Source organism: Amaranthus tricolor, chromosome 7 (assembly GCF_026212465.1).
Source record: "Amaranthus tricolor cultivar Red isolate AtriRed21 chromosome 7, ASM2621246v1, whole genome shotgun sequence".
In the NCBI taxonomy this organism is placed as follows: Eukaryota; Viridiplantae; Streptophyta; class Magnoliopsida; order Caryophyllales; family Amaranthaceae; genus Amaranthus; species Amaranthus tricolor.
The window spans coordinates 30,195,405-30,220,013 of record NC_080053.1 but is presented as its reverse complement, the minus strand read 5'-3'; the positions used below and the strand labels follow the sequence as shown (position 1 = coordinate 30,220,013).

Sequence of the window (24,609 nt, the reverse complement as noted above, 5' to 3'; positions counted from 1 at the left end):
TTGAATCGTGATATTTATTTCAAATACATCTTTATGCATATGGAGTAAAATTGTACTTGACCCCTCAATCGGCCAAGTCTTTCTCTAGATCCAAAGATGTGGCCTTAAATATAAGTTTACATTACTTTCTCTAGGATTATAAAATATTTTATGTTGTGTTGTTCATCGTCATCAAAGTTTAGAAACCTCAAAGTAGACTCATATGAACGTTATACTTATTTTCAAAGATATAAAGTATAAGATTAAAATTGAGATTGTCTCGATTGAATTATATGTTACTTTTTAGATAAGCTTTTAAATTTGATTTTTAGTTCCTTCTTCCTTTTCATTCAACATACTTTATACAAAAAAAAATAAATATATACTTTTTTCGTTTTTATATATTATTCTCAAATAGAATTTACGAATGTTAGTGTCAAACTTTGATTACGATTTCTGATCGATATATATGAAAAAACATATTCATAATATCAACTATTTAGAATTTTTAAAAACTCACACTAAAATTTTTTTTAAGTTTACATTGGAATTCATGAAAAAAATATTCATAAGATTTTAATATGATTAAATTGCTTATAAATTAATTTTCTAATATCCGATAGCTTTTTATTTGACTCTTTCTACCTAATCTAATTCATTAAAATGAAAGATCATAAGTCTCATTTTTTTCTTGATCAACGTGTTAACAGATATTTGATTTTTTATGTGGAAGGTATCAAATTTGTCTAAGAAGTGTGTAAATAGCATGGAAAATTTCATCACTAAAGACTTTTTGGCATTAATCCAATTGAATTTTACTTTCTAGAAGTAGTTTCATAGACTTGTCTCTATATTGCCATTGGATGAATTAATAAAGTGCATGCATTTTAGAGGTGAACACGGTTCGGTTTGGTCTGATCTGATACTAAAATCAAACCAAATTAGAAATTCCGATCTGAAAATTTTTCAGACCGAATCGGACCGTTTAAATCACCAGACCGGACCGGACCAAACCGTTTTACAACGGTCCGGTCTGGTCTGGTCTATGATTTTTTATTTTTATATTTTCATCCAAATTCATACATATATTTATGCAAATATTTCACACTTACAATTAAAAAATATAATAATTTGTAATTAGTTGATAACATCAACATCATTCAAGTATATATTGCTATATAAAAATAACTACATCTTAAAATATTTAGGTAGCAACTTAATTTTTAAAATACAAAATTATGATTTTTGACTATAGTACGGTTTGCGGTCTGGTCTGGTCTGAAAAATAAAAATACCGAGACCAGACCGTAAACCGTAATTTAATTTGAAAAAAAAAAGACAGGCAAACAAAACCATTTAAACCGTAGACCAGATCAAATACTAAAATTCCAATTCAGTCCAATTTGATTTACGGTTTTGACCAAACTTTATTTAACCCGATGCATCAAGCTATAATATTAGCTCATTCTTGTACTTTTCAACAACGGTTGCATACCACTTACTATTTATATAAGAGCAGTCCAGTAAGTTTAATTTTGATTTTTACAATACACAAGCACTAATAAATTAAGCAACTTAAGATTATAATTGATGCTTTTAAAGTCAAGATTAAGTATTTAAAAAATTATAATTGATTATTTATGATTTATTACTTGAAGGTTTGAAATAACCACATTAAGATTATAATTGATTTCTATAAGGTTATAATAGACTCCTTTAAGATTACAAAAATTAATTGATCACTACATATGTATTGACTTATAATTGGTACTATAAGCTTTGAATTGATTCTTTAAAGTTATAATTGATTAATTAATAATTGATCACTTTAAAAAGTCATAATTGATCAATATGTTATATATACCTTAGTTGAAACTGATCACTTAAAGGTTAAATTGATCCCTTTTAAAGATCATAATTGATCCATTTAATGCTATATATTTTATGTTGTAATCGATCACTGTGAAATTAAAATATATCACTTTTAGGTAAAAATTGATCACAACTACAGCAACATAAAACCACCAAATTGAAAAGGACCAACCTATATGTGCTTGGTTTCGCCGGACAATCTTTCATGATAGTTTGTGATAAATATTAATATAATTCAAGTATACTTAGATATAATTATAAAAAATACATCCAAATAAGCTCATTAAGGTAACTCACTTACAAACCCAAATAAAATTTACTACTAAAATCAATTATTAATTGCTTTGCAAATCTATAAAATATTATTTTTATGATTTTTTTTTCGATATAAATAATCCGAAGACGAAAATAGTGGGACCGGATTGGTTTCATACCCTTTCGGCCTTTCATAATAGAAGTGGTGTTCTCAAAGTCGTCGCAGCAAATTTGGAAAATGTGCATTAAGTCAAAATTGATGACAAACCAAAAAAGTGAACAAACTCATATTACTTTCATACTAAACAGCATAAATTTGATTTTATTCAAAAAAAAAACAACTTAATTTGATTAAACCAGTAATTACAATACTTAACCAACTACCAATAATGGATTTCTCCATTAAACTTACCTTAACATCCTTATTGTTCTTCATTCTAACCCCATCTATCAATGGTAGAGATACCATTACCCCAACTCAACCACTCAAAGATAATGGGGAAAAAATAATTTCCCCAAATGGGAAATTTGAATTAGGGTTCTTCAACATTAGTACTAAAAGATATTTAGGAATTAAGTACCATAATTTAGCTCAAAATACTATCATTTGGGTAGCTAATAGAAATACCCCTTTAAATGATACATCAGGAATCCTTAGTATTAACTCTCAAAACGGTTCGTTATACTTAACAACCATATCTTCCAATACACTAATTTGGTCCAATAACATTAGTGTAACTATCAGATCAAAAAACCCGATTGCCCGTTTGCTCAAAACGGGCAATCTAATTATAGGTGGTTGGAATTCAACCCTTGAAGATTATTTATGGGAGAGTTTTGATGATATTGGGAATACATTTATGCCCACAATGAAATTAGGTTGGAATTTTGTAATGGGTTTGAATAAATTTATGTCATCATGGAAATCAGATGATGATCCATCACAAGGGGATTATATTTACAAAATTGATCCATCTGGGTATCCACAATATTTTTTGATCAATCAAAATGCTATTTCTTATAGAGCAGGATCTTGGAATGGGGAAAGGTTTAGTGGGGCCCCTAATTTAAACCCAAATGATATTTACACTTTTGAATTTGTTAGAAATCAAAAGGAAGTGTATTATGTTGAGAATTTGATTGATTCAAAAGATGATATGAGAATAGTTTTAAGATCAAACGGGATCATAGAAAGATGGGTTTGGAATGAAAAAACAAAATCTTGGAAGAAATATTTGAAATTTCAAATGGATTCATGTGATTCATATAATGTTTGTGGGCCCTATGGGATTTGTAGTATAAATAATTCTCCTATTTGTGGGTGTTTAGATGGGTTTAAGCCTAAAGATCTTATAGCTTGGGAAAGAGCTTATTGGAATGATGGGTGTGTTAGGAAGATGAAAATGGAGTGTAAAAGTGATGGGTTTAAGAGAATTTCTGGGGTGAAATTGCCTGATACAAGAAAAGTGTATCATAATGAGAGTTTGAGTTTGAAAGAATGTGAGAGATTATGTTATGAGAATTGTACTTGTAATGGTTTTACGACATTAGATGTTACTAATGGAGGGAGTGGGTGTTTGATGTGGTTTGATGATTTGATTGATTTAAGATATTATAGTGATCATGGGCAAGATCTTTATCTAAGGGTGGCTGCTTCAGAGTTAGGTAAGTTCATTTTTTTTAGTAAAGAAGATATTAGTACCAAATTATCCTCTTTATAATTGATTACGAGAGAATTTAGGTTCGGGTCTGTTTAGGCTATGACCTTAATCATTTGAATAAAAACGTATAAATAACTTGCAAATTATAGCCTTAAAGTTTAAAAATTTTGCGAATTACAACATTAAAGTTTAGGATTTTTGCAAATTATAACCTTAATGTTTATTTTTTACGAATTACAACCACCAATGTATTAAAGTTTACAACGTTCATGCTAAGTCCCAAAATTTCGACCACTTAATTCTAAAATTCCAACCACTAAAATGGAAATTTCAATTGTAATTCTGACCAAATTTTAAGGCTAAATTTTAAGCGTTTAGGCGAAATTTTAAGGCTATAGTTCTGACCAATTAACTTATTTATGTAGTATTAGCACATGAACACTGGCAGATGTACGTTGGAGCTTACGGGGTCACGTGACCCTAGGTGTTTTTTAAAAAAAGTTCAAAGCAGACTTTTTCAATTGGTAATAGCGTAAAAGTGTAAAATTAATACTAAAGTCTTTTGATGATAAATACTTCCTCATTTTAGTAATTTTATCTTATATATTTCTTTTGTCTCATTTTTTTATTAGATCAGTTGATAATTTTGATCCATTTCCTTTCATGGATATCATATTTAGAAATTTTAGCAAGTAAAGGTAAAATATCGTTAATTCTACAAACGAAACTCTATTGTAATTTTGTTCATCAGTTGGTGCCCCTGACTCCCTGAGACTTCGAACCCTAGATCGTTCACTGCACATGAAAATAATAGTTGTTGGTTAAAAACAAGATGTTCCATCCACTAGTATTTTAGTTTTGCCGGTGATTGACTTATGATCATTTGTTAATAATGTAGGTAGTTCTTCAAAGACAAAAAAGTTAGTGAGCATTCTCATCCCTGTGCTGACCTTGGCTTTTGGAGCTTGTCTCTTCATACTCTGGCGCAAAAGAGGACGTAAGAAATAATGGTTTTTGCTATCTTAGGGATTACTTGCAAAAGGGAACTATATAAAAGTATAGTTGACACTATAAGTTTCAATTTTTTTGAGTTGATTTTTTCTTAAGGTATTAGAGGCATATATAATGAAATGTCAGTACTTTAACTTGTAGGAATTTGGGCTCTTCTGTTTTAGAGGTTTAGGATAGAAAGAGTTGCAAGGGAATGCTTCACTTTTTCTGGATAATTAAAATGGATTATATGACTACATATTTATAGTTGTCTTAGCCTAGTCTTACAATTTATGTAGAAGAATCATAATTCTACAAGGCTTATTCATGTGACTAACTTCTAGATATTAGATACTTCTAAAGATAATTCTAGAACTACATATAACACAATTCTTCTACCTTTCATTATTACTTGTAAACTATTTAACACTATGTAATATGTATAAGAAAGATATGCGTACATCCACAATTCTATACAAAAGGCTCTCGTATGAGAGAAGTGTGACAAAATATAATATTTCATAGGGCGTTCACAATGAACTTAATATTTTAGTTGAGTTGGTTTATTAACACAATATTATTATTATTAGAACCTTTACATAATTTTTTTGACTTTTGGTTATTACATTTTTAGGAACATTTTTAAGAACATTCTTAATACTATGAAAAGAAGTAATTACCATAGAATTTAGATTTTACACTATCCAAATATTTCTACTAAATTTAACCTAATAAATGTTGATACTTAATTAATTAATTTCTTGTCTTATTTTTCTAAAAAAATTAATAATATCTTTAAGTAAATTTTTTTCTTTCACTTGAAAAAATTCACTATTAGTAAAAGTACTACCCGTTTTGTTCATAACATTGAAGCAACAATTGTTTTTTATGCCCTGTTGATCAATTAATCTTATTTTTGAAATTTTAGATCCTTAATTAACCTTAGGAATAAGATGGAAAATTGTTTAATGTTATTTAATTAAATATTTTACTCTCATGATTTTGCAGGAAAATGGAGAAGTAGTGAACCAACTACAAACCAAGATTTATTAGAAACTCGAACAGAGGATAGAGATCTTGATTTATCATTATTTGATTTTACAGAAATATGTAGGGCTACTGATAATTTTTCACTAAGGAAGAAGCTAGGAGAAGGAGGATTTGGGCTAGTGTACAAGGTTTGATCTTAATGTGCATTGTGCACAACTATATTTTTTAGACTCTTTAGCTGTATTTTTTTTTGTGGGTATGAGTTGTTGTCCTCTTTTCTTTCCTAGATCCTGATCATAGTTTACTATGAGCAGAATATACTGGGTATTATGATGATGATGATTATAGCAATTTCTCTAACAACGTACTTTGAAAATTATAGCAATTTATATGGATATAGAATGTAAAGTTTTATAAAATATTGAAAGAATAATTGTGTTATGATTATTTATGTTTAGGGTATATTAATTGATGGACAAGAAATAGCTGTAAAGAGACTTTCAAATAGTTCAAAACAAGGAGTTCAAGAATTTAAAAATGAAGCATCTTGCATCGTAAAGCTTCAACATCGCAACCTTGTAAAACTTCTTGGATGTTGCATACACGAGAAAGAGAAGTTGTTGATTTACGAGTACATGCCAAATACAAGTTTAGACTTGTTCATTTTTGGTATGTATTCTCCCCCATGTTTCTCTTAAACTTTACTACTTAGAAATCTAAAACTCTTAAAATTAACAAATATTTCATCTTAAAATCATATAATAATCATTTTTGATTCAAATTTTAAAGATTTGACAATAATTGAATTTCTGGTTTATCAAAGTACAGTTTCTGTTTTTTTTTTCTTGTTTATTACAAAGTATTATATTCTATATATACATGAATACAACACCATTCAATTATAGTAACTGACAAAATGTAACTGTTGTAACTGCAATGTAACCGCTGTAACTGCAATGTAACTGCTGTAACTGCATAATATAAACATCCTTTCCCATACTCCCCCTCAAGTTAGGTCGTGGGATTACCGATGCCTAACTTGCATAAAGTGCTATTGAAGATCTCTGATGAAACTGCTTTTGTGAGAATGTCAGCTAGTTGGTCTTTAGATCTAATAAAAGGGAGACGGATGACCTTGCTTTCTAGTTTCTCCTTGATAAAGTGTCGATCGATCTCTACATGTTTCGTTCGATCATGTTGGACTGGATTTTCGGAGATGCTTATTGCTGCTTTGTGATCACAATATAGAAGACTTGCCTGTGTCTGGTGAAAACCTAGCTCTCCTAGAAGTTTCCTGATCCACAGAATTTCTGTAACTCCTTTCGCTATCCCTCTGAATTCTGCTTCAGCACTAGACAGAGCAACTACCTTCTGTTTCTTACTCTTCCAAGTGACTAGATTACCCCCTACAAGAGTGAAGTACCCCGAGGTAGACTTCCTGTCGTCCCGATCACCAGCCCAATCTGCATCTGTATAACCAATAAGATCAAGATTATTATTCTTTGAGTAAAAAACTCCTTTATTACTAGTTCCCTTTAAGTATCTCAGGATCCTCAAGACTGCTGCCATATGTTCCACTTGAGGTTGATGCATGAACTTGCTCACAATCCCTACTGCGTAGGCAATATCGGGTCTCATGTGGAATAAATAGATCAGTTTTCCCACCATCCTTCTATAACGATCTTGATCTGCCACTTCTGCCCCTTCAACAATTTGTAGACCATGATTAGCTACCATAGGAGTATCTGCTGGCTTGCAGTCTAACATGCCTGTTTCTGCTAAGAGATCTAAAATGTACTTTCTCTGATTGATGAATATCCCCTTCCTTGATCTTAGGACTTCTATTCCAAGGAAGTATTTCAGTTGTCCCAAATCCTTCATCTCAAACTCTTGGAATAATTTGCTCCTGAGTCGATCAATTTCCTTGGAGTTGTTTCCGATAATCACCATATCATCTACATAGATCACGAGGCATGTAATTTGGTTTCCACTCCTCCTGAGAAATAGAGTATGGTCTGAGTTGCTTTGTTTGTAGCCAAATCTCTTCATTGCTGTAGTGAATCTCCCAAACCACGCTCTAGGGGATTGTTTTAAGCCGTATAGAGCTCTTTTAAGTCGACACCCCTCTCCTTGGCTAAACTTATCTGTGTACCCGGGAGGTGGCTTCATGTATACCTCTTCTTCAATCTCTCCATGTAGGAAGGCATTTTTTACATCAAATTGAAACAGAGGCCACTCTTTATTTGTTGCTACTGAGAAGAGGACCCGAATGGTATCAATTTTAGCCACAGGTGAGAATGTTTCCGAGTAGTCTACCCCGTAAGTTTGTGTGTACCCTTTAGCAACAAGCCTTGCCTTATACCGCTCAATGGTTCCATCAGCATGATACTTGACTGAAAAAACCCATTTGCAGCCAACCGTCTTCTTATCATCCGGTAATCTACACTTCTCCCACGTTCCATTTTTCTGGAGAGCTATGATCTCTTCGTCCATAGCTTGCTTCCACTTTGGTTCTTGGAGGGCTTCTTCAGTGGTTTGCGGAATAGTACTGGAATAAAGGGATGCATTGAAGGCAACAACTGTTTGTGATAGTTGTTCATCACCCGGTCTACCAATAGGATATCGGGATCTCTGGGATTCATACTCAGGATCATACCGCTTAGGAGGCATTCCTCTTGTACTTCGAGGGGGCAGATTATATTTCCTGGGCATCACACTACTACTTGGCACAATATGGTCAGTGGATATATCAATGAAAGGAGCAGTAGGACTCGGTGTTACCTCTTGTTCGACCGGATGCTCAGGGACTGGAGTGGTAGTCTGAGGAGATGATTCAGTAACAATTTCGGTGGCAATATCGGTGGTAGTACCTACTTGCTCTTTGGGAGCTCGACTGTCAGCCAAGGGATGAATCAACCAGCTGAGATCCTCATTCATAATCTCCCCCTGAGATTGAGGCTGGGTGAAGTAAGGAGATTGTTCAAAGAAGTCACAGTCCATGGTGGTATAAAGTTTGTGATGGACGGGATCATAACATCGGTAACCCTTTTGTGTAGTGCCATACCCAAGAAACACACATTTGACTGCCCGTGGTTCAAACTTTGTTCGGACTCTAGATGGAAGATGGACATACACAACACATCCGAAGATTCGAGGTGGAAGGGAGTGAGAAGAAGGAACAGGAGTAAAGGTATTGAGTGTGGCAAGAGGAGTCTGGAAGTTAAGGATTTTGTGGGGTAGGCGGTTGGTGAGATATGTGGCAGTAGCAATAGCCTCAGGCCAATATTGGACAGGTACATGAGTGTCAAACATGAGAGCGCGTGCTACCTCAAGAAGAGTACGGTTTTTTCGTTCAGCAACCCCATTTTGTTGTGGAGTGTCAGGGCAGGATGTTTGGTGAATAAGACCATTATCAAGAAAAAATTGTTTCATTGCAAGAGAGATATATTCACCACCATTATCTGAGCGAAGGATTTTAGGTTTAACATGGAACTGAGTGAGGATCATGTTATAATATGTGACAAAGACATAAAAAACCTCAGATTTGTGTTTCAAAAAATAAACCCAGCACATCCGAGAGCAATCATTAATAAATAACACAAAATATGAAAAACCATGAGGGGTAGTATGTGGGGCTGGACCCCATACATCAGAATGCACTACATCAAAGGGTTTGGGAGCACGAGTATTACTAGAAGAATAAGAGTGTTTATGGCTCTTAGCGAGTACACAAGTTTCACAATCTAAGGATTTAGTACAACTATTAAGAGAAGGAAAAAGTTGTTTTAAATAACTTAGGGATGGATGACCTAAGCGACGATGCCAAGTCCTCAATTGGTGAGCAGGAGATCCATGAGCAAGCATTGCACCACTATTTTGAATCACCTCATCGACATAGTAGAGTCCATCTCGTTCAGTACCACGCCCAATGATCGTCCCCGTCTGAGCATCCTGCACAATACAATTGTCAGAAGTTAAAAGCACAGTACAATTTAAGTCCTTGGTTAACTGGCTAACTGACAATAATTTATGAGACAAAGTGGGAATAAGTAAACAATTTTTAAGATGAAGAGAAGGAGAGATATTGACTGCTCCAGCGTGGGCAACCGGTACACAATCTCCATTAGCCATCCGAATATGGGTTCGGTTAGTAGGATGGGTGGATAAAAAATCACTGGGGTCGAAGGTCATCGTATCGGTTGCCCCACAGTCAAATATCCATTGAGAATTTGTGTTATGACTAAGGAGCCCTTTGGAATTGGTGTTTTGTGGGCCAGAAGAGTTATTGGGCCTGGGGATGGAAATTGGGCCGGAAGATTGTGAGGGAGGAGTATTTAGGGTTTGAGGGTTATAAAAGGGGGTGGTGGGACATTTAGGGTTGGGCGTCCCTTTCCCTTTCCCTTTCCCTTGCTTGACGGCTACTGTTCCTTTCTATTCCCATTCCCGTTTCTCACCATGGTTGGCCTCCTGTTTTGTAGTTACGGTCACTTCTCCTTCCCCTTTGCTCCATCCTTCTGGTTCACCTGATTTCAGACATGATGTCGGTTGATCGGCAGTACCAAGGTTAGCCTTGCCGCCGGTCCGGCTTGCCGGTGCCTTGGTGGCGGCTCTCCTTTTCTGTAGATCGTCCCACCACTCAGGGTACCCCACAAGTTTGAAGCAACCCTCCTTTGTATGCCTGGAACCACCACAGTGAGTGCATCGGAGTTTCCTCCGGTCATCCTCTTCTCGGCTTCTTTGGAAAGGTTTGTTTCTCGTGGCTAATCCCGATCCAATCTCTGAGGGACGAGTCCCCGGTGATGAGACGTCGTTCATAATTTCCGGCGTGTGATCTCCCTTCTAATTGATGCATAGGCTGTCTCCACCATTGGTAACGGTTCACTATTAAGAATTTCCCTTCTTTCTTTGTCTAGGTTGTCGTTAATCCCCGTGAAGAATTGATAAAGTCTCTGTCTTTGGATGTATTTATTGAATTCTGTTATATCCTGTGGGCATGTCATTGGATTTGGCATTCTCCGATCAATTTCTTTCCATAGTATGTTGAGTTTACCGTAGTATCCTTTGATAGTATCATTGTCCTGCCTTAATGTCGCTGCCTTTGAACTCAAATCAAAAATTTGCAGTTCGTCCCGACCACATCCTAAAAGAGTTTCAATCCCTTGCCATAGGCTGTGTGCTGTTGTGTAGTCCAGGAATTGATTTACGATATCTCCATCTATGTTTTCAATTATCCATGCTATGACCATGGCATCTCTTTGTTCCCATTGGATATAATTTGGGTCTGACGGTGGTGGGGGTCCGGCAGTGATGTGGCTGAGCCGCCCCCGACCTTCAATTGCGACGTGCATTAACTTGCACCATTTTGTATAATTGTGGTATGTAAGTTTCTCTGAAATTTTGAGTGATGTTGGATTTTCAGTCTGATTATTTGCTTTGTTGAGTTTCTGGAACATCTGAAACATTTGTTCCATCTGTTCCATTGACATTAGGGTTTGCTGTGTTTGCTCTTCTGATAAATCTGATAAATCGGTCATTTGCAAGGTAAGAAACGGTAGATGATGATGCCTTTTCCGGATCCAAACCCTATGGCTCTGATACCATGAAGATTTGACAATAATTGAATTTCTGGTTTATCAAAGTACAGTTTCTGTTTTTTTTTCTTGTTTATTACAAAGTATTATATTCTATATATACATGAATACAGCACCATTCAATTATGGTAACTGACAACATGTAACTGCTGTAACTGCAATGTAACCGCTGTAACTGCAATGTAACTGCTGTAACTGCATAATAACTGCATAATATAAACATCCTTTCCCATAAATTTAACATTTTCGGTCAACTTATTATATTCTATATATACATGAATACAGCACCATTCAATTATGGTAACTGACAACATGTAACTGCTGTAACTGCAATGTAACCGCTGTAACTGCAATGTAACTGTTGTAACTGCATAATAACTGCATAATATAAACATCCTTTCCCATAAATTTTACATTTTCGGTCAACTATTTCACAGATAAAAATAAAAGCAATCAAATAGATTGGCCTAAGAGATTTAACATCATCAAAGGAATTGCTCGTGGACTTCTATATCTTCACCATGATTCAAGGCTAAGGATTATACATCGAGATCTCAAAACTAGCAATATCTTACTTGATCAAGACTTTAATCCTAAAATTTCAGATTTCGGAATGGCTAGGATATTTGGAGGAAATGACATTGATCATCAAGCAAATACTAACAGAATTGTTGGAACATAGTAAGAGCATTTTTAAACCTTTCCTTTGTTCTAATATTAATTTTTTATTCTATGTGAGTACTGTCAAACAAGAGTATGATAAAAAAAAGTAGGATAACTTTTAGCATTAAATATTTTCTTTGCAGTGGTTATATGGCTCCGGAGTATGCAGTTGATGGGCACTTCTCTATAAAATCTGATGTCTTTAGCTTTGGCGTCTTGGTGCTAGAGATAGTAAGTGGGCAGAAAAATAGAGAATTTAGCCATCCTAATCATGGACTCAATCTTCTTGGACATGTAAGAATCTTACATTTAATTTTTTTTGACAAAGATAGTTTGTTTATGAATATATATTGATATTTGACAATTAGTTGTTAACTTTTAAAATTGATTTGTATGACAACGTAATAACATTGTATAGCTGAGAAATATTATGCCAAAAAGTCACAAACCAATTATAAAAACTATTGACTTTGATTTGTTTTTAAAGTCAGCTTTCTAGTTACGAACCAGAATAAAATTCACGAACTAAATTTATTTTTGACTTTTTGTTAGTAAGCCAAAAAGTCAAAACCCATTTTATAATGCAATTGACTTTGCTTTTGTTTTCAATGTTAGCTTCCCAATTCCCAACTAGAACAGAACTCATGTAGCAAACTTATTTCTTTTAACTATTTGACGAACCATCAAACTAAAAGCCAATTATATTTAGGAAGTTAATAAAAAAATCATTCGCTAAACATACCGAACATTATCTTAACTTAATATTGCCTAACTTTTCTTTGGTGAATCAATAATAGGCATGGAGACTTTATAATGAGGAAAAGTCATTGGACTTGGTTGATGAATCAGTAAAAGAATCAACAATTGTTCCTGAAGTGATACGAGCAATTCAATTGGGTCTTTTATGTGTGCAAAAATCAGTTGAAAAACGCCCCAACATGTCATTGGTTGTTCTAATGTTGGAAAGTGAAGTCTCTTTACCTATTCCTAAAGAGCCTGGTTTTTTTATTGAAAGAGAAATTAAAGATCCATCTTCATCTAATGCAAGTGCAACTAACGAAATTAGCATCACATTTTTAGATGGTAGGTAAATGGTAATGCTAATGCTCTAGAGAAATTTGTACATAATTATATGATCTGGTTTATGCTTCCGTTCTGAAATACTCATATTCGATTATGACATATTGTATGGAAAATATAACTATCAGTAACAAGTATAATGGAACAGAAGAAGTATCATACAAACAGTTTGATCTAAGATCTCATATGAATAGCTTGTGATATTTTTATACGAGTTTATTTTTTATTTCGGGATAAAGCTCAAGAATCTTTGTACAGGGCAAGAGGGGGAAGGGTTCGAAAAGGGATTTGATTCAAAGATGAGGAGAAAATGTTAGATCAGTATATAGCCAAACTTACTATATTAAAGAACCAACTTAAATAAAATCATAAATTAATGGTTGAGCCCTTATGATATATATATATATATATATATATATATATATATATATATATATATATATATATATATATATATATATATATATATATATATATATATATATATATATAAACAAGTCAATAAAAAAAGAAATATGTTAAGTTTGTTGATAAAATAAATATATTAACTATAAATAAGACGAAAAATAAAAATTTTACAAAGGACACCTAAATTTTTCAAGACGGTTAATCTAATTAATTGAGGATTAAGTGTGAAAGCAATTGTTGTACTTATTTAGTGTAAATTATTACCAAAATATTATGAGCACGAATAATATTGTACATCAACTAATTTGGTGGTTTCTACTTTCTACCATTGAATGTCAAAGTATTTGAAGAAAAAGAGCTCAAAGGAGCCAATAGTGATCTCATTTAAACACTCAATTAGGAAACATTGGTGACTATGGTGAGCCAAGTTGGCAAGCAAAATTGGGGCACCACGAACCAGCAGAGTCTTTTTCACTCTTGTATTTCTCCTATTTTACTTGTACCAAACTAATTTTTACACTATTTATCATTCTATAATAATTTATATTTTTTGGCTATTATTTGAGAAAAAACATAGTCATATGGGATCTTGTTTTATTTGTCTTGTCGCATTTTTTTAATTAAGTATAACCAATGCCGCGCATCCCAAGTAGCCGATTGCCTAGGTCCCTCGAAATAAGGGCCTCAAATATTAATTGGTGCTATTCAGGCCTGGTCCCGAGCAAAACTTTTTAAGTGATTTGTTTGTAAACCTTGTTTATATTTGAAGTAATATAATATTACAATACATTTTATCTTGGTGTTTTACTTGAAGTAGAAAAAATTTAATTTTTTAATATAATGAAGGGGCTCATTTTAAAAGATATTGCAAAAATAAATAGAACCTCCAAAATCTTTGCTTCACCCCTGAGTATAACTCTAGATATAGTCGATTCGACAAATACATTAGATTGCGCAAAAATGTATTTTGTGCAAGTATTTGAAACGGTGGAAGTATTTAATACGTATAAGAAAATTAATTTTTCCCCAATCATTCAGATAAATGATAAAAATCATAAAATAAAGCCAAAGGGGTGTTGGAAAATGATTGTTGGACTTTATAATTGACATGTTGACTATCTGAATACATTAACTTTTAAATCAGTTAGATAAGTCAATTATTTAAAATGTTTAGTACAATTAAATTTTGACATGTAGTTATTCATTTAAATAAGAACGAGCTAAAAAGCCAAAAGCCCCTAAGAAACAACTAGAAAACTAAAAAATCATAATATCAAATAATTTGTTTTTTTTTTTTAATCTTTTACCAAAAGCTAAAAACCAATTAAAATAAACCTGTATAACTCATTTAATAAAACGACTTGATTTCAAGTTAAATCAATAATTTTAACCTAAATTTAATTCATTTAATATTTTCTTATTTTTCTTAACAAACACAATATAATCAACTTAAAAATAAAAAGTTTAAAATTATGGCTAAAAAATTAGTTGTGATCGATGTTTAAAACCACAAAATGAAAACAAAAAACTTTAAGTGAGTTAACTAAATCGAAATCAAGTCAACGTGATTTGTTCACGTTAGGTTAGGGTTGTGATTTTTGACCCAATTAACTAAATGAGTTGCGTTTGGTTCAAGGGATTTCTAACCTGTTTATATATGATCTGAACCCGAATTTAACCCAATCTGATCTGTTTGATAGGCCTATATAAAATAGATTATAGTTCCTAGTTTTCAAAGTCGTCGCAATATAATTGTGATCACAAGCTAGCGGTCAAAAATGGTAGCTGACCAAAGAGCCAACTGTCATCATTTCATAGACGCACTTATTTTAAGCTCAAATCCCAACAAATAACACTTAAACATATGCAAACCCGATTAGATCCATGGATATCTCCACCATTTCCAATTTCTCATTACCATTCTTAATCTTCTTCATTCTAACCCCATTTATCAATGGTAGAGATACCATTACCCCATCTCAACCACTCAAAGATAATGGTCAAAAAATCATTTCCTCAAATGGGTTATTTGAATTAGGGTTCTTTAACATTAGTACTAAAAGATACTTAGGAATTAAGTATCATAATTTTGCCCAAGATACCATCATTTGGGTAGCTAATAGAAACATTCCTTTAAATGATACCTCAGGAATTCTTAGTATTAACCCTTCAAATGCTTCCTTATTTTTAACAACCATATCTTCTAATGCACCCATTTGGTCTGCTAATGTCAGTTCATCAATCATACCAAAAAACCCATTCGCCCGTCTTCTTAATACGGGCAATCTAGTAATTAGTAATTCGGATCCGGGTCCGGGCTCAAGTGATTACATATGGGAGAGTTTTGATTATCCGGGTAATACCCTAATGCCCACAATGAAATTGGGTTGGAATTTCGTAACGGGTCTGGATAGATACATGAATTCATGGAAAACGGATGAGGATCCATCAGAAGGGCAATACATATATAAATTTGATCCATCTGGGTATCCGCAGATTTTCCTAACCCGGAAAGAAAATGGTATTGTATACAGGTCGGGTCCATGGAATGGTAAAAGGTTTAGTGGAGCACCCAATTTAAAACCCAATGATATATACACATTTGAGTTTTTTATGGATGAAAATGAGGTATATTATCAGTATAATTTAACTGATTATAATGTAATTTCAAGGATGTTATTAAGAACAAATGGGAATATTGAAAGATGGATATGGAATAAAAAAGCTAATAATTGGATCTTATATTTAATAACCCAATTGGATTCTTGTGAAAAATTTAATCGTTGTGGGCCCTATGGGATATGTAACATAAATAATAATCCTCTTTGTGGGTGTTTAGATGGGTTTGTGCCAAAAGATCCTATAGCTTGGAATACAGCTTATTGGAATGATGGGTGTGTAAGAAGGATAAAATTGGAATGTAAAAGTGATGGGTTTAAGAGGATTTCTGGTTTGAAATTGCCTGATACAAGAAAAATTTTTTATAATAAGAGTTTGAGTTTAAAAGAATGTGAGAAATTGTGTTATGAGGATTGTTCTTGTAGTGCTTATACAAATTCTGATGTTAGAAATGGTGGAAGTGGGTGTTTTATGTGGTTTGGTGAATTGATTGATACAAGATATTATGATAGTGATGATGGACAAGATCTTTATGTTAGGATGGCTGCTTCTGAATTGGGTCAGTTGTGTTTTTCATGCTCATTTTTACTCTCTCAATTTTCTTTTCTTTCTTTAATCATACAATTTTATAATACTACAAAACAATTGAAAAATTACAAATAATAATTTTGTAGAAATGAAAGCTTTTTTACAAGTTAAAATATAATTGTGGGATAATATGCAATTGCATTTTCTTTTAAAAAATTTTGTGGGTCGTAAAAGTATTATGTGGGTTTGTTTTGAAAAATATGTATTATATATTTAGACAAATATTTTAAGAAATACTCTCATCATCTTTAAATTTATCCCTAAAAATATAGTCCATATCCGCCATTTGCATTTCTAACAAATAATCTCTCAGATTTCATTTTATTGGTTAAGTTTAATATTACATACATAAATGAAAAAATTTTAAAACATAAAATGCTTTAAAAATCATGTAAAAAACAAACATTAGTTACATCACCAATAATATGAAATATAGGAGTAAGTGTTTATTTAAGAGGTGGAGTAGTGAGCTTTAAGGCACATAAATGCTTCTGAAAATTGTGAAGTATAAATTTTTTAACCTTTTTTATTGGGTAAGTTGTGTTTTTATAGCTTTTACTCTCTATATTTTCTTTTACTTGCTTTAATAATAAAGAGGGTCATAATTTATAAATGTTATATTAACTGTGGGTTTGTTTTACAAAAAAATATTTTTTCAAAAAATATAGTATGAAAAATATTTTGAGGACATACACATACTTTAGGTATTACTCTTCATCTTTGGACTTTGAGTTTGTCCCTAAAGATAGCATATATGCCATTTTCTCTTTCAAAAAATACTTTTTGTGTTTTTATTTTATCGATTACGTTTAGAATATTACATAAATAGATGGATAAATTAAAATTTTACAAATATTGAAATATGAATAATGCTTTGAAAACTGTAAAAAGACCGTTACAAACAGTATAAAACAAACAACCCCTCTTGTATGAGACAACTTTGCCTTGAGTCTAGTCCATACAAAAAGTCCATTATGCTAAAAGTTTTTATTATTAGACTATTTAACCCAAATATAAAATATATCTCAAGGTAAGATTGTTTCATACAAAATTTTCCATTAAACAAAGCAATTTAGGGAGTAAATGCTTTTTGAAGAGGTGGAGTAGTGAGCTTTAAGGCACATAAATGTTTCTGAAAAAGTGAAAATTGTGACGTAAAAATTTGTAACCTTTTTTATTGAGTCAAAAATAATATGCTGACATTTGACAAAGATATCTTAAATCATGATCCTTATATTGCAGGTAGTCATTCAACTGTGAAAAAATTAGTGAGCATTCTTGTCCCTGTGCTAATCTTGACTTGTGGAGCATTCTTTGTTTTTCTTTGGTTAAAAAGAAAAGGTAAGAAACTAATTTTTTTTCTAATCCAGATGAATTAGAAAGATTTTTTTAATATTGCACCGTGTCTAAAAAATTTTCATTAATGTAAAATAAATATTTCAAGTAAAAAATTATTAAGATATCCCAATAGAATATTCAACAAAAAAAATATAGCACAATAGAGAAATTTTGTTAATAATTTTTTTTTCACTTATTTGCAAATTGCTCTGATTTGAGTTTTATTTTGTAACATGTTTAAAAATTTATTTTTTTTAATATTCCACCATGTCTAAAAAATTTCATAAAGGGATTAAATGTTTCACTAAAAAATTAGGGAGGACCCTAGTTAATTCGTATATGCGTGTTATTGTATTTTCAACTTGGTCTCTCATACTAATCATAAGATATTATTGTATAAGAGTTGTTTAAATATCACAATATTAAGTAAAGTTCAGTGGTCAAAATAATTTAAATGAAATTTAAGGTGTGTGATTTGATTTTTTATACAAGCTAAAAAATTTAAAATTTGTTATAATTCTTTTAAATGATAATTTAACATAATTTTTGTCTTGGATTATAAATTTTCTTATTTTAAAATAAAAAAATTTTATTTTATTTTCTTTTTATATTGTTATTTTGTTTGTGTATTGACTGTTTGGCCCTCAGCATATACCTTTTAGTTTGGTTAATTTTTTATTCTATAAAAATTATAAAAGTTTGATATTAAAATACATCATTATCAATTCTAGAATTTACACATGTTCAAACATTGATAGAAGGATGACCTCATGATTTAGGAACTTAGATAAAATTAAAAATATTCATTTTATGGATTGATTTCAAAAGTAAAACTTAGTCGAATTTTTAAAATATTGTCAAATCAATAATAATGGAAGGATATTGTCAAAAGAGAGAGCAAATTTATGAAAATTGATTAGGATTGGTGTGTATAAGTTAGTTTGTTTACATCACATACTTTTCAATTAAGTTGAATATGGTATAAATTATAAAATTGATATACTTATAATTTGAATATACACATTGTCAAACTTGGTAGGATTTTTAAAATATTGTCAAATCAATACTAAATGGAAGGATATTGTCAAAGAGAGAGCAAATTTATGAAAATTGATTAGGATTGGTGTGTATAAGTTAGTTTGTTTACATTACATACTTTTCAATTAAGTTGAATATGGTATAAATTAGAAAATTGATATTCATATAATTTGAATATATACATATTGAACGGATAGTAGATAAATACGAGTATAAAAAATTTTATCTGTCATTACTCATTAGTGGTGAATAGGTGACAAATGTAAAGGCTTATTTGCATATTTGTCCATTATGCAATGGCATGCCTTATGCCCAAGATAAACTACCTATAAACATTCTAATTAGTTAATCAATATTAATAAAATTTAACCCAATGATCATTGAAAGTGAATAGGGTGTCTTCCTGATAAATAAGTGTGAGTATGATATCTTTATCGATTGTATCGTGACTAGTGACAAAACATTTCTATATAAATATGAAAAATATTCTCCATTCAACTCAATTTAATTACTATTTCTATTAAATTGAGTGTCAAAATATTTGGACAGATAAGTACCTTTTTATGTTACTAATAATAATAGCTATTTTAATTTTTATATTATTTAAAACATTACATTTTGAGTGATATAATTATCATAGGAAAATGTAAGGGCTTTATAAAAACTACAAAACAAGAATTATCAAGTTCTCAAACACAAGATAGAGATTTGCCTTTATTCGATTTTGAAGAAATAGATAAGGCAACTAATAACTTTTCATGGGGGAACAAACTTGGACAAGGAGGATTTGGATTTGTTTATAAGGTAATCATCCTAATCCTAATTATGATCACTACATCTTTCTACTATTTTTTAAATTTTTTTGGCATTTAGAAAAATAAACAAAAAAACCTTATATAAGAGAAAATTAAAAAAAAGACTAAATTTGTAGGGTATATTGAGTGATGGACAAGAAATAGCTGTAAAAAGACTTTCGAAGGATTCGAATCAAGGAGTTCAGGAATTCAGAAACGAAGCATCTTGCATTATAAAACTTCAACATCGCAATCTTGTAAATCTTCTTGGATGTTGCACGCATGAGGACGAGAAATTGTTGATATATGAGTACATGCCAAATATGAGTTTGGACTTGTTGATTTTCGGTTTGTATTCTCCCTATAAATCTTATCAACATTATTCCCTTTAAATTATAAGATTAATACTCCTATATACGTATTTATTGCCTTTTTCTTTAAAGCGTGCTTAGATTTAAGATACTTTGTATAGTAGCTTTTAAGAGTAAATATTACAATCCAAAAGATATGAATAGAGTATGAGTTAAGGTGTTACTTTTTGTTTTTTCGGTGCATTTACAATATTCAAATATTTATCCAAAAATAATGTTGCAGACAGAACTAAGAGCAGTCAAATAGATTGGCCTAAGAGGTTCAATATCATCAATGGAATTGCTCGTGGACTTCTTTATCTTCACCATGATTCAAGGCTAAGGATTATACATAGAGATCTCAAAACTAGCAATATCTTACTCGATCAAGATTTTAACCCTAAGATATCAGATTTTGGAATGGCAAGGATTTTTGGAGGAAATGAATTTGATCAAGAAAATACCAAAAGAATTGTTGGAACATAGTAAGAGTCTCAAAACCTTAATCTACTTGCAATTCATTGAATTTTAATTAATTTAAGTAAAATTTATAATTTTCTTTTTCTTGTAGTGGTTATATGGCTCCAGAGTATGCTATAGACGGACACTTCTCTACTAAATCCGATGTCTTCAGCTTTGGCGTCTTGGTGCTAGAGATAATAAGTGGAAGGAAAAATAAAGATTTCACCCACCCTAATCACAGCCTTAATCTTCTTGGACATGTAAGGATTATTTTTTGATAATGACACCAATGGGTGATCTCTTATTCTAGTCGGTCGAAATCAGGTTGACCTGATCTATTGCAAGTTAGGTCAAGATTGTAATTTTCGACCTAATAAACTAAATGGGTTAGTTTGGGTCAAAGAGTTTCTGACTTGTTTATATATAATCCAAACATAAATCCGATTCAACTTAATCCATTTGACAGGCCTAATTAAATTTATAAAAATGTACTTGGTGTACATCAAATTTTTTGAATTACAGGCATGGAGACTTTATAATGAAGAAAGATCCATGGATTTGTTGGATCCATCAGTGAAGGAATCAGCCATTGATTATCAAGTGAAAAGAGCAATTCACATGGGTCTTTTATGTGTGCAAAAATCATCAGATAAACGTCCAAATATGTCATTTGTGGTCATGATGTTGGGAAGTACAATACCATTGGCTGATCCTAATGAGCCTGGATTTTTTATTGATAGAGATATTAATCATCCATCTTCATCTTCTAGTATGCTTAATGATAAATCAATTAATGAAATTAGCATTACATTTATGGATGGTAGGTGATGTTCAATACATATTGTAGATATATAATTGTATAATTTTTAGAATATTATATCTTGTGATAGGATTTTAATGAGTTATGATTTTTTTTTCTTATTCTAGTAGTTAGAATTCATCTTTAAATAAGAATTTGACTTAAGGTAGTGTTTATAGGCAAAAAATGGGACAACAACGGAAGAAAAGTAAGAGCATAAAAGACGACTTATTCGAGTGCACTTAGAGTGTTCGTTCGAGTAGTTTTAGTCAAAAGCATTTATTTTTGTGTGAAGAGAACTGCTTATTCGAGCTGATAAATCGCTCGTTTTTGCGGTCAAATATTATTTTAATGCTCTAACGCTCTTAATTTAAAAGTTTAAACTTAATTAGGCTAAGTTAAATACTAGGATGAGATTCGATTCACCTATCATAACAAGAGATAGGCCAAATGCTATAAATGATTCAATTTCTCAAATAAAAAATAAAAAATAAGAACTTAAATGATGTGATGTGTATTTTGTGCCTTTTTGAGAACTATCCTCCTCATTTCTTTAGCTTGCCTATCATTGACATCAATATTTCCCTTTTAGAGAGGAAAACTCCTATGTTTCCATTCATCCGTTATAAAAAGATGGTAATACTTCTTTAAAAAAACAAAACAAGGGATGGGATCAATAAGTACTATATAGAACTAATTATTTAATTACATTTGGACTATTTTATACAAAGAGAAAAAATTTAAATATAAATTTTTCATTAATATATAAACGTTATAATATATTCATTTTAATATATATTTTTTATATTTTTATAAAATATATTTATATTTATTAAAATTCAAATTATGCTTTAAATATTGTTAAATAAAACAAATGTGACTAACAAAATAAAACCGAAAATACTATAAATATTAATAAGAAATATATATATATATATATATATATATATATATATATATATATATATATATATTATTTTATAGATATTAAAACTCGATCGCCAGCTTATGATGTATGCAATATGGTGCGGCGTGATGATGGTCCTAGATGAATCAAGGGTATTTATTTTTGCTAATATTTCATAATACATAATCTATCTTAAGTTTTTTTAAAAAAATTATATATATATTGTTTCGGTGATGAAACGAAGAAGTGGGATACACTTGAAATACCGTTTAGCAGAAGCGTTATCAAGAGTAGCGACTCGTGGAAGGAAGCGACTTGAATCCCTGCAAATCAACACATTAGCCTTGTCAGGGGGGTGATCTCCCGGAAAACCCCTCCGACGCTCAAGTTAGAACGTGGATATGAGAATATGGAGTAAGTGATTACAGAATACAAAAAGATGCAGTGGGTGATATTATTGGAGTGGTGGTAGGCTAATGAAGTGGAGTATGAGCAAGGATGCTTAAGAGGGTTATTTTTTAGATGCCCCCCCCTCTCTGATGGTTGTCCATATTTATAATATTGAAAGGAGGAAGTTACTTCAGAGAGGAGAGGTGGAAGATCATGGGAGTAGTGGGAGTAATGGGAGGTGGACTGGTCATGGGAAGAATGGACAGTTATTCACCTTGAAACAAGGAGAGCCAAGCATGATTGAAGAGTGGAAGGTGGTGGGCGGTTATTCTCCTTAAAAGGAGGATGGCCAAAGAAGATAGATGACAGGGAAGTTAAGTATTCTGAAGGTAAAAATCCCATGAGCCCTCCAAGGAAGATGGGAAGTCCAGCAGAAAGCCCATTGACCAAAAGTCAAAGTCAATCCGGAAAGGTCAAAGGGTATTTTAGTAACATGATGCTAATTAATAAATAAATAAAATAATTGAGTAAACAATACCAATTGAGTAAACAATACCATGACATTTAGCCCCACGCATGAAGGATGATGTGAAAAGAGAGCCACAACGACTGGAAACATCCTCCTTTATGCGGAAAAACAGGTGCCCGTCGGAGCTTGATTTAATGATCGTAGAGAACATTTGAAAGCCCCATGAGGTAAAACATATACCCAACCTGGCGAATCTCCTCATGGATCATGAAAATTGAGCTTGCAAGCTTTGAATCGACAGTTCTTGTGCTGAATTCCGAGTTGTAATGAAAAAGATACGACCTTTTAAGCTTGTCAGGTGAGAACGTATTGAATCTGGATCAAACAGGCATATGAAGCCGCGGCTTGAAGTATGCCGCGGAGTAGCCCCAGACGTGTTATAACACAACAGCGAAGTAGTGAATGTGGGATCTTGATTCCGCGACATCATGTCTCGGCCCTTGCTTCACTGATATCGCAGAAATCCCCACACTTAAAAATGTTTTCAACAAAACACCAAAGGAGGGTCCGACTTATCTACTGTGCGGATTAAATCAACTGTCTGTTTTGAACTGATGCCGCGTAACGCCAAGGGTATTTACGAATCGGATCCCTAGTAAGGACGCGGCATAGCATTCTCAAGATATTTCTACACCTATGGTTGAACTATGCCGCGAACTAATAGTTTGCGTCTTCACTCGCAAGTTCAGCACGAGAATCCCTCTTCAACACTTAGAATATTTTGAGAAAGAGAAGGACCACCTAGGGGTCCGACTTATCGACCACACAGATATCCTTGATATTTGTGAAAAAATAAAAATGTTCAGTACTCCGTCAAAGCAGCCCCCTTTATTCTAGCATGATACGGAATGAGCCCCATAACTCGCATCTTCAATCCCACGGACACACATGAGAGGTTCTATACTTAGAATTTTTCACCTGGACTAGGGTCATTTGGGGGTCCGACTTATCGACCATACGGATGAATATGGGAATCAGCCACTTTACTTTTCACTCCTCATCTTTCATGACGGGGAACCAGCTCGCAGACCCGTGTCTTCAATCATACAGAAATATGGGACTTCTCTCATACTTAGAATTTCTACATCATGACTGAGTGCACCAAGGATTCCGACTTATTGACCACACGGATTTCCTTCGCCCTTGAGATATTTTCATATTTCCTTCCATCACATTTCATCCGCCGTGTCCATAAGTCGGACGGTTGAATGCGTAATTTCTATACTTAAAATGATTTTCCTTTCTGGAGGTTCAGTTTAGGGTCCGACTTATCGACTCTCCGGACATATTCAAGTGCTAAAGGACT

At 32.3% G+C, this 24,609-nt stretch overlaps 1 protein-coding gene across 1 annotated transcript; it reads left to right on the top strand.

Moving 5' to 3' along the window:
- Window positions 1-2,340: 2,340 nt before the first annotated feature.
- LOC130818682 (uncharacterized) lies at window positions 2,341-22,018 on the top strand. The gene is made up of 15 exons (XM_057684841.1): window positions 2,341-3,771; window positions 4,666-4,764; window positions 5,766-5,935; window positions 6,206-6,416; window positions 11,776-12,019; window positions 12,145-12,295; window positions 12,799-13,088; window positions 13,210-13,278; window positions 15,352-16,667; window positions 17,939-18,037; window positions 19,713-19,876; window positions 20,004-20,214; window positions 20,461-20,701; window positions 20,788-20,938; window positions 21,201-22,018. Exons 1-15 carry the CDS (start codon window positions 2,496-2,498, stop codon window positions 21,504-21,506), a joined length of 4,998 nt encoding a protein of 1,665 aa, XP_057540824.1. The 5' UTR covers window positions 2,341-2,495; the 3' UTR covers window positions 21,507-22,018.
- The last annotated feature ends 2,591 nt before the right edge of the window (window positions 22,019-24,609 follow it).

Excerpts from the sequence above, each read along its gene's own strand:
- LOC130818682 (XM_057684841.1), top strand. The coding sequence starts at position 2,496 with ATGGATTTCTCCATTAAACTTACCTTAACATCCTTATTGTTCTTCATT. Across the intron at positions 4,765-5,765 it reads ACTCTGGCGCAAAAGAGGAC|GAAAATGGAGAAGTAGTGAA; the intron begins GTAAGAAATAAT and ends ATGATTTTGCAG. Across the intron at positions 16,668-17,938 it reads GATGGCTGCTTCTGAATTGG|GTAGTCATTCAACTGTGAAA; the intron begins GTCAGTTGTGTT and ends CTTATATTGCAG.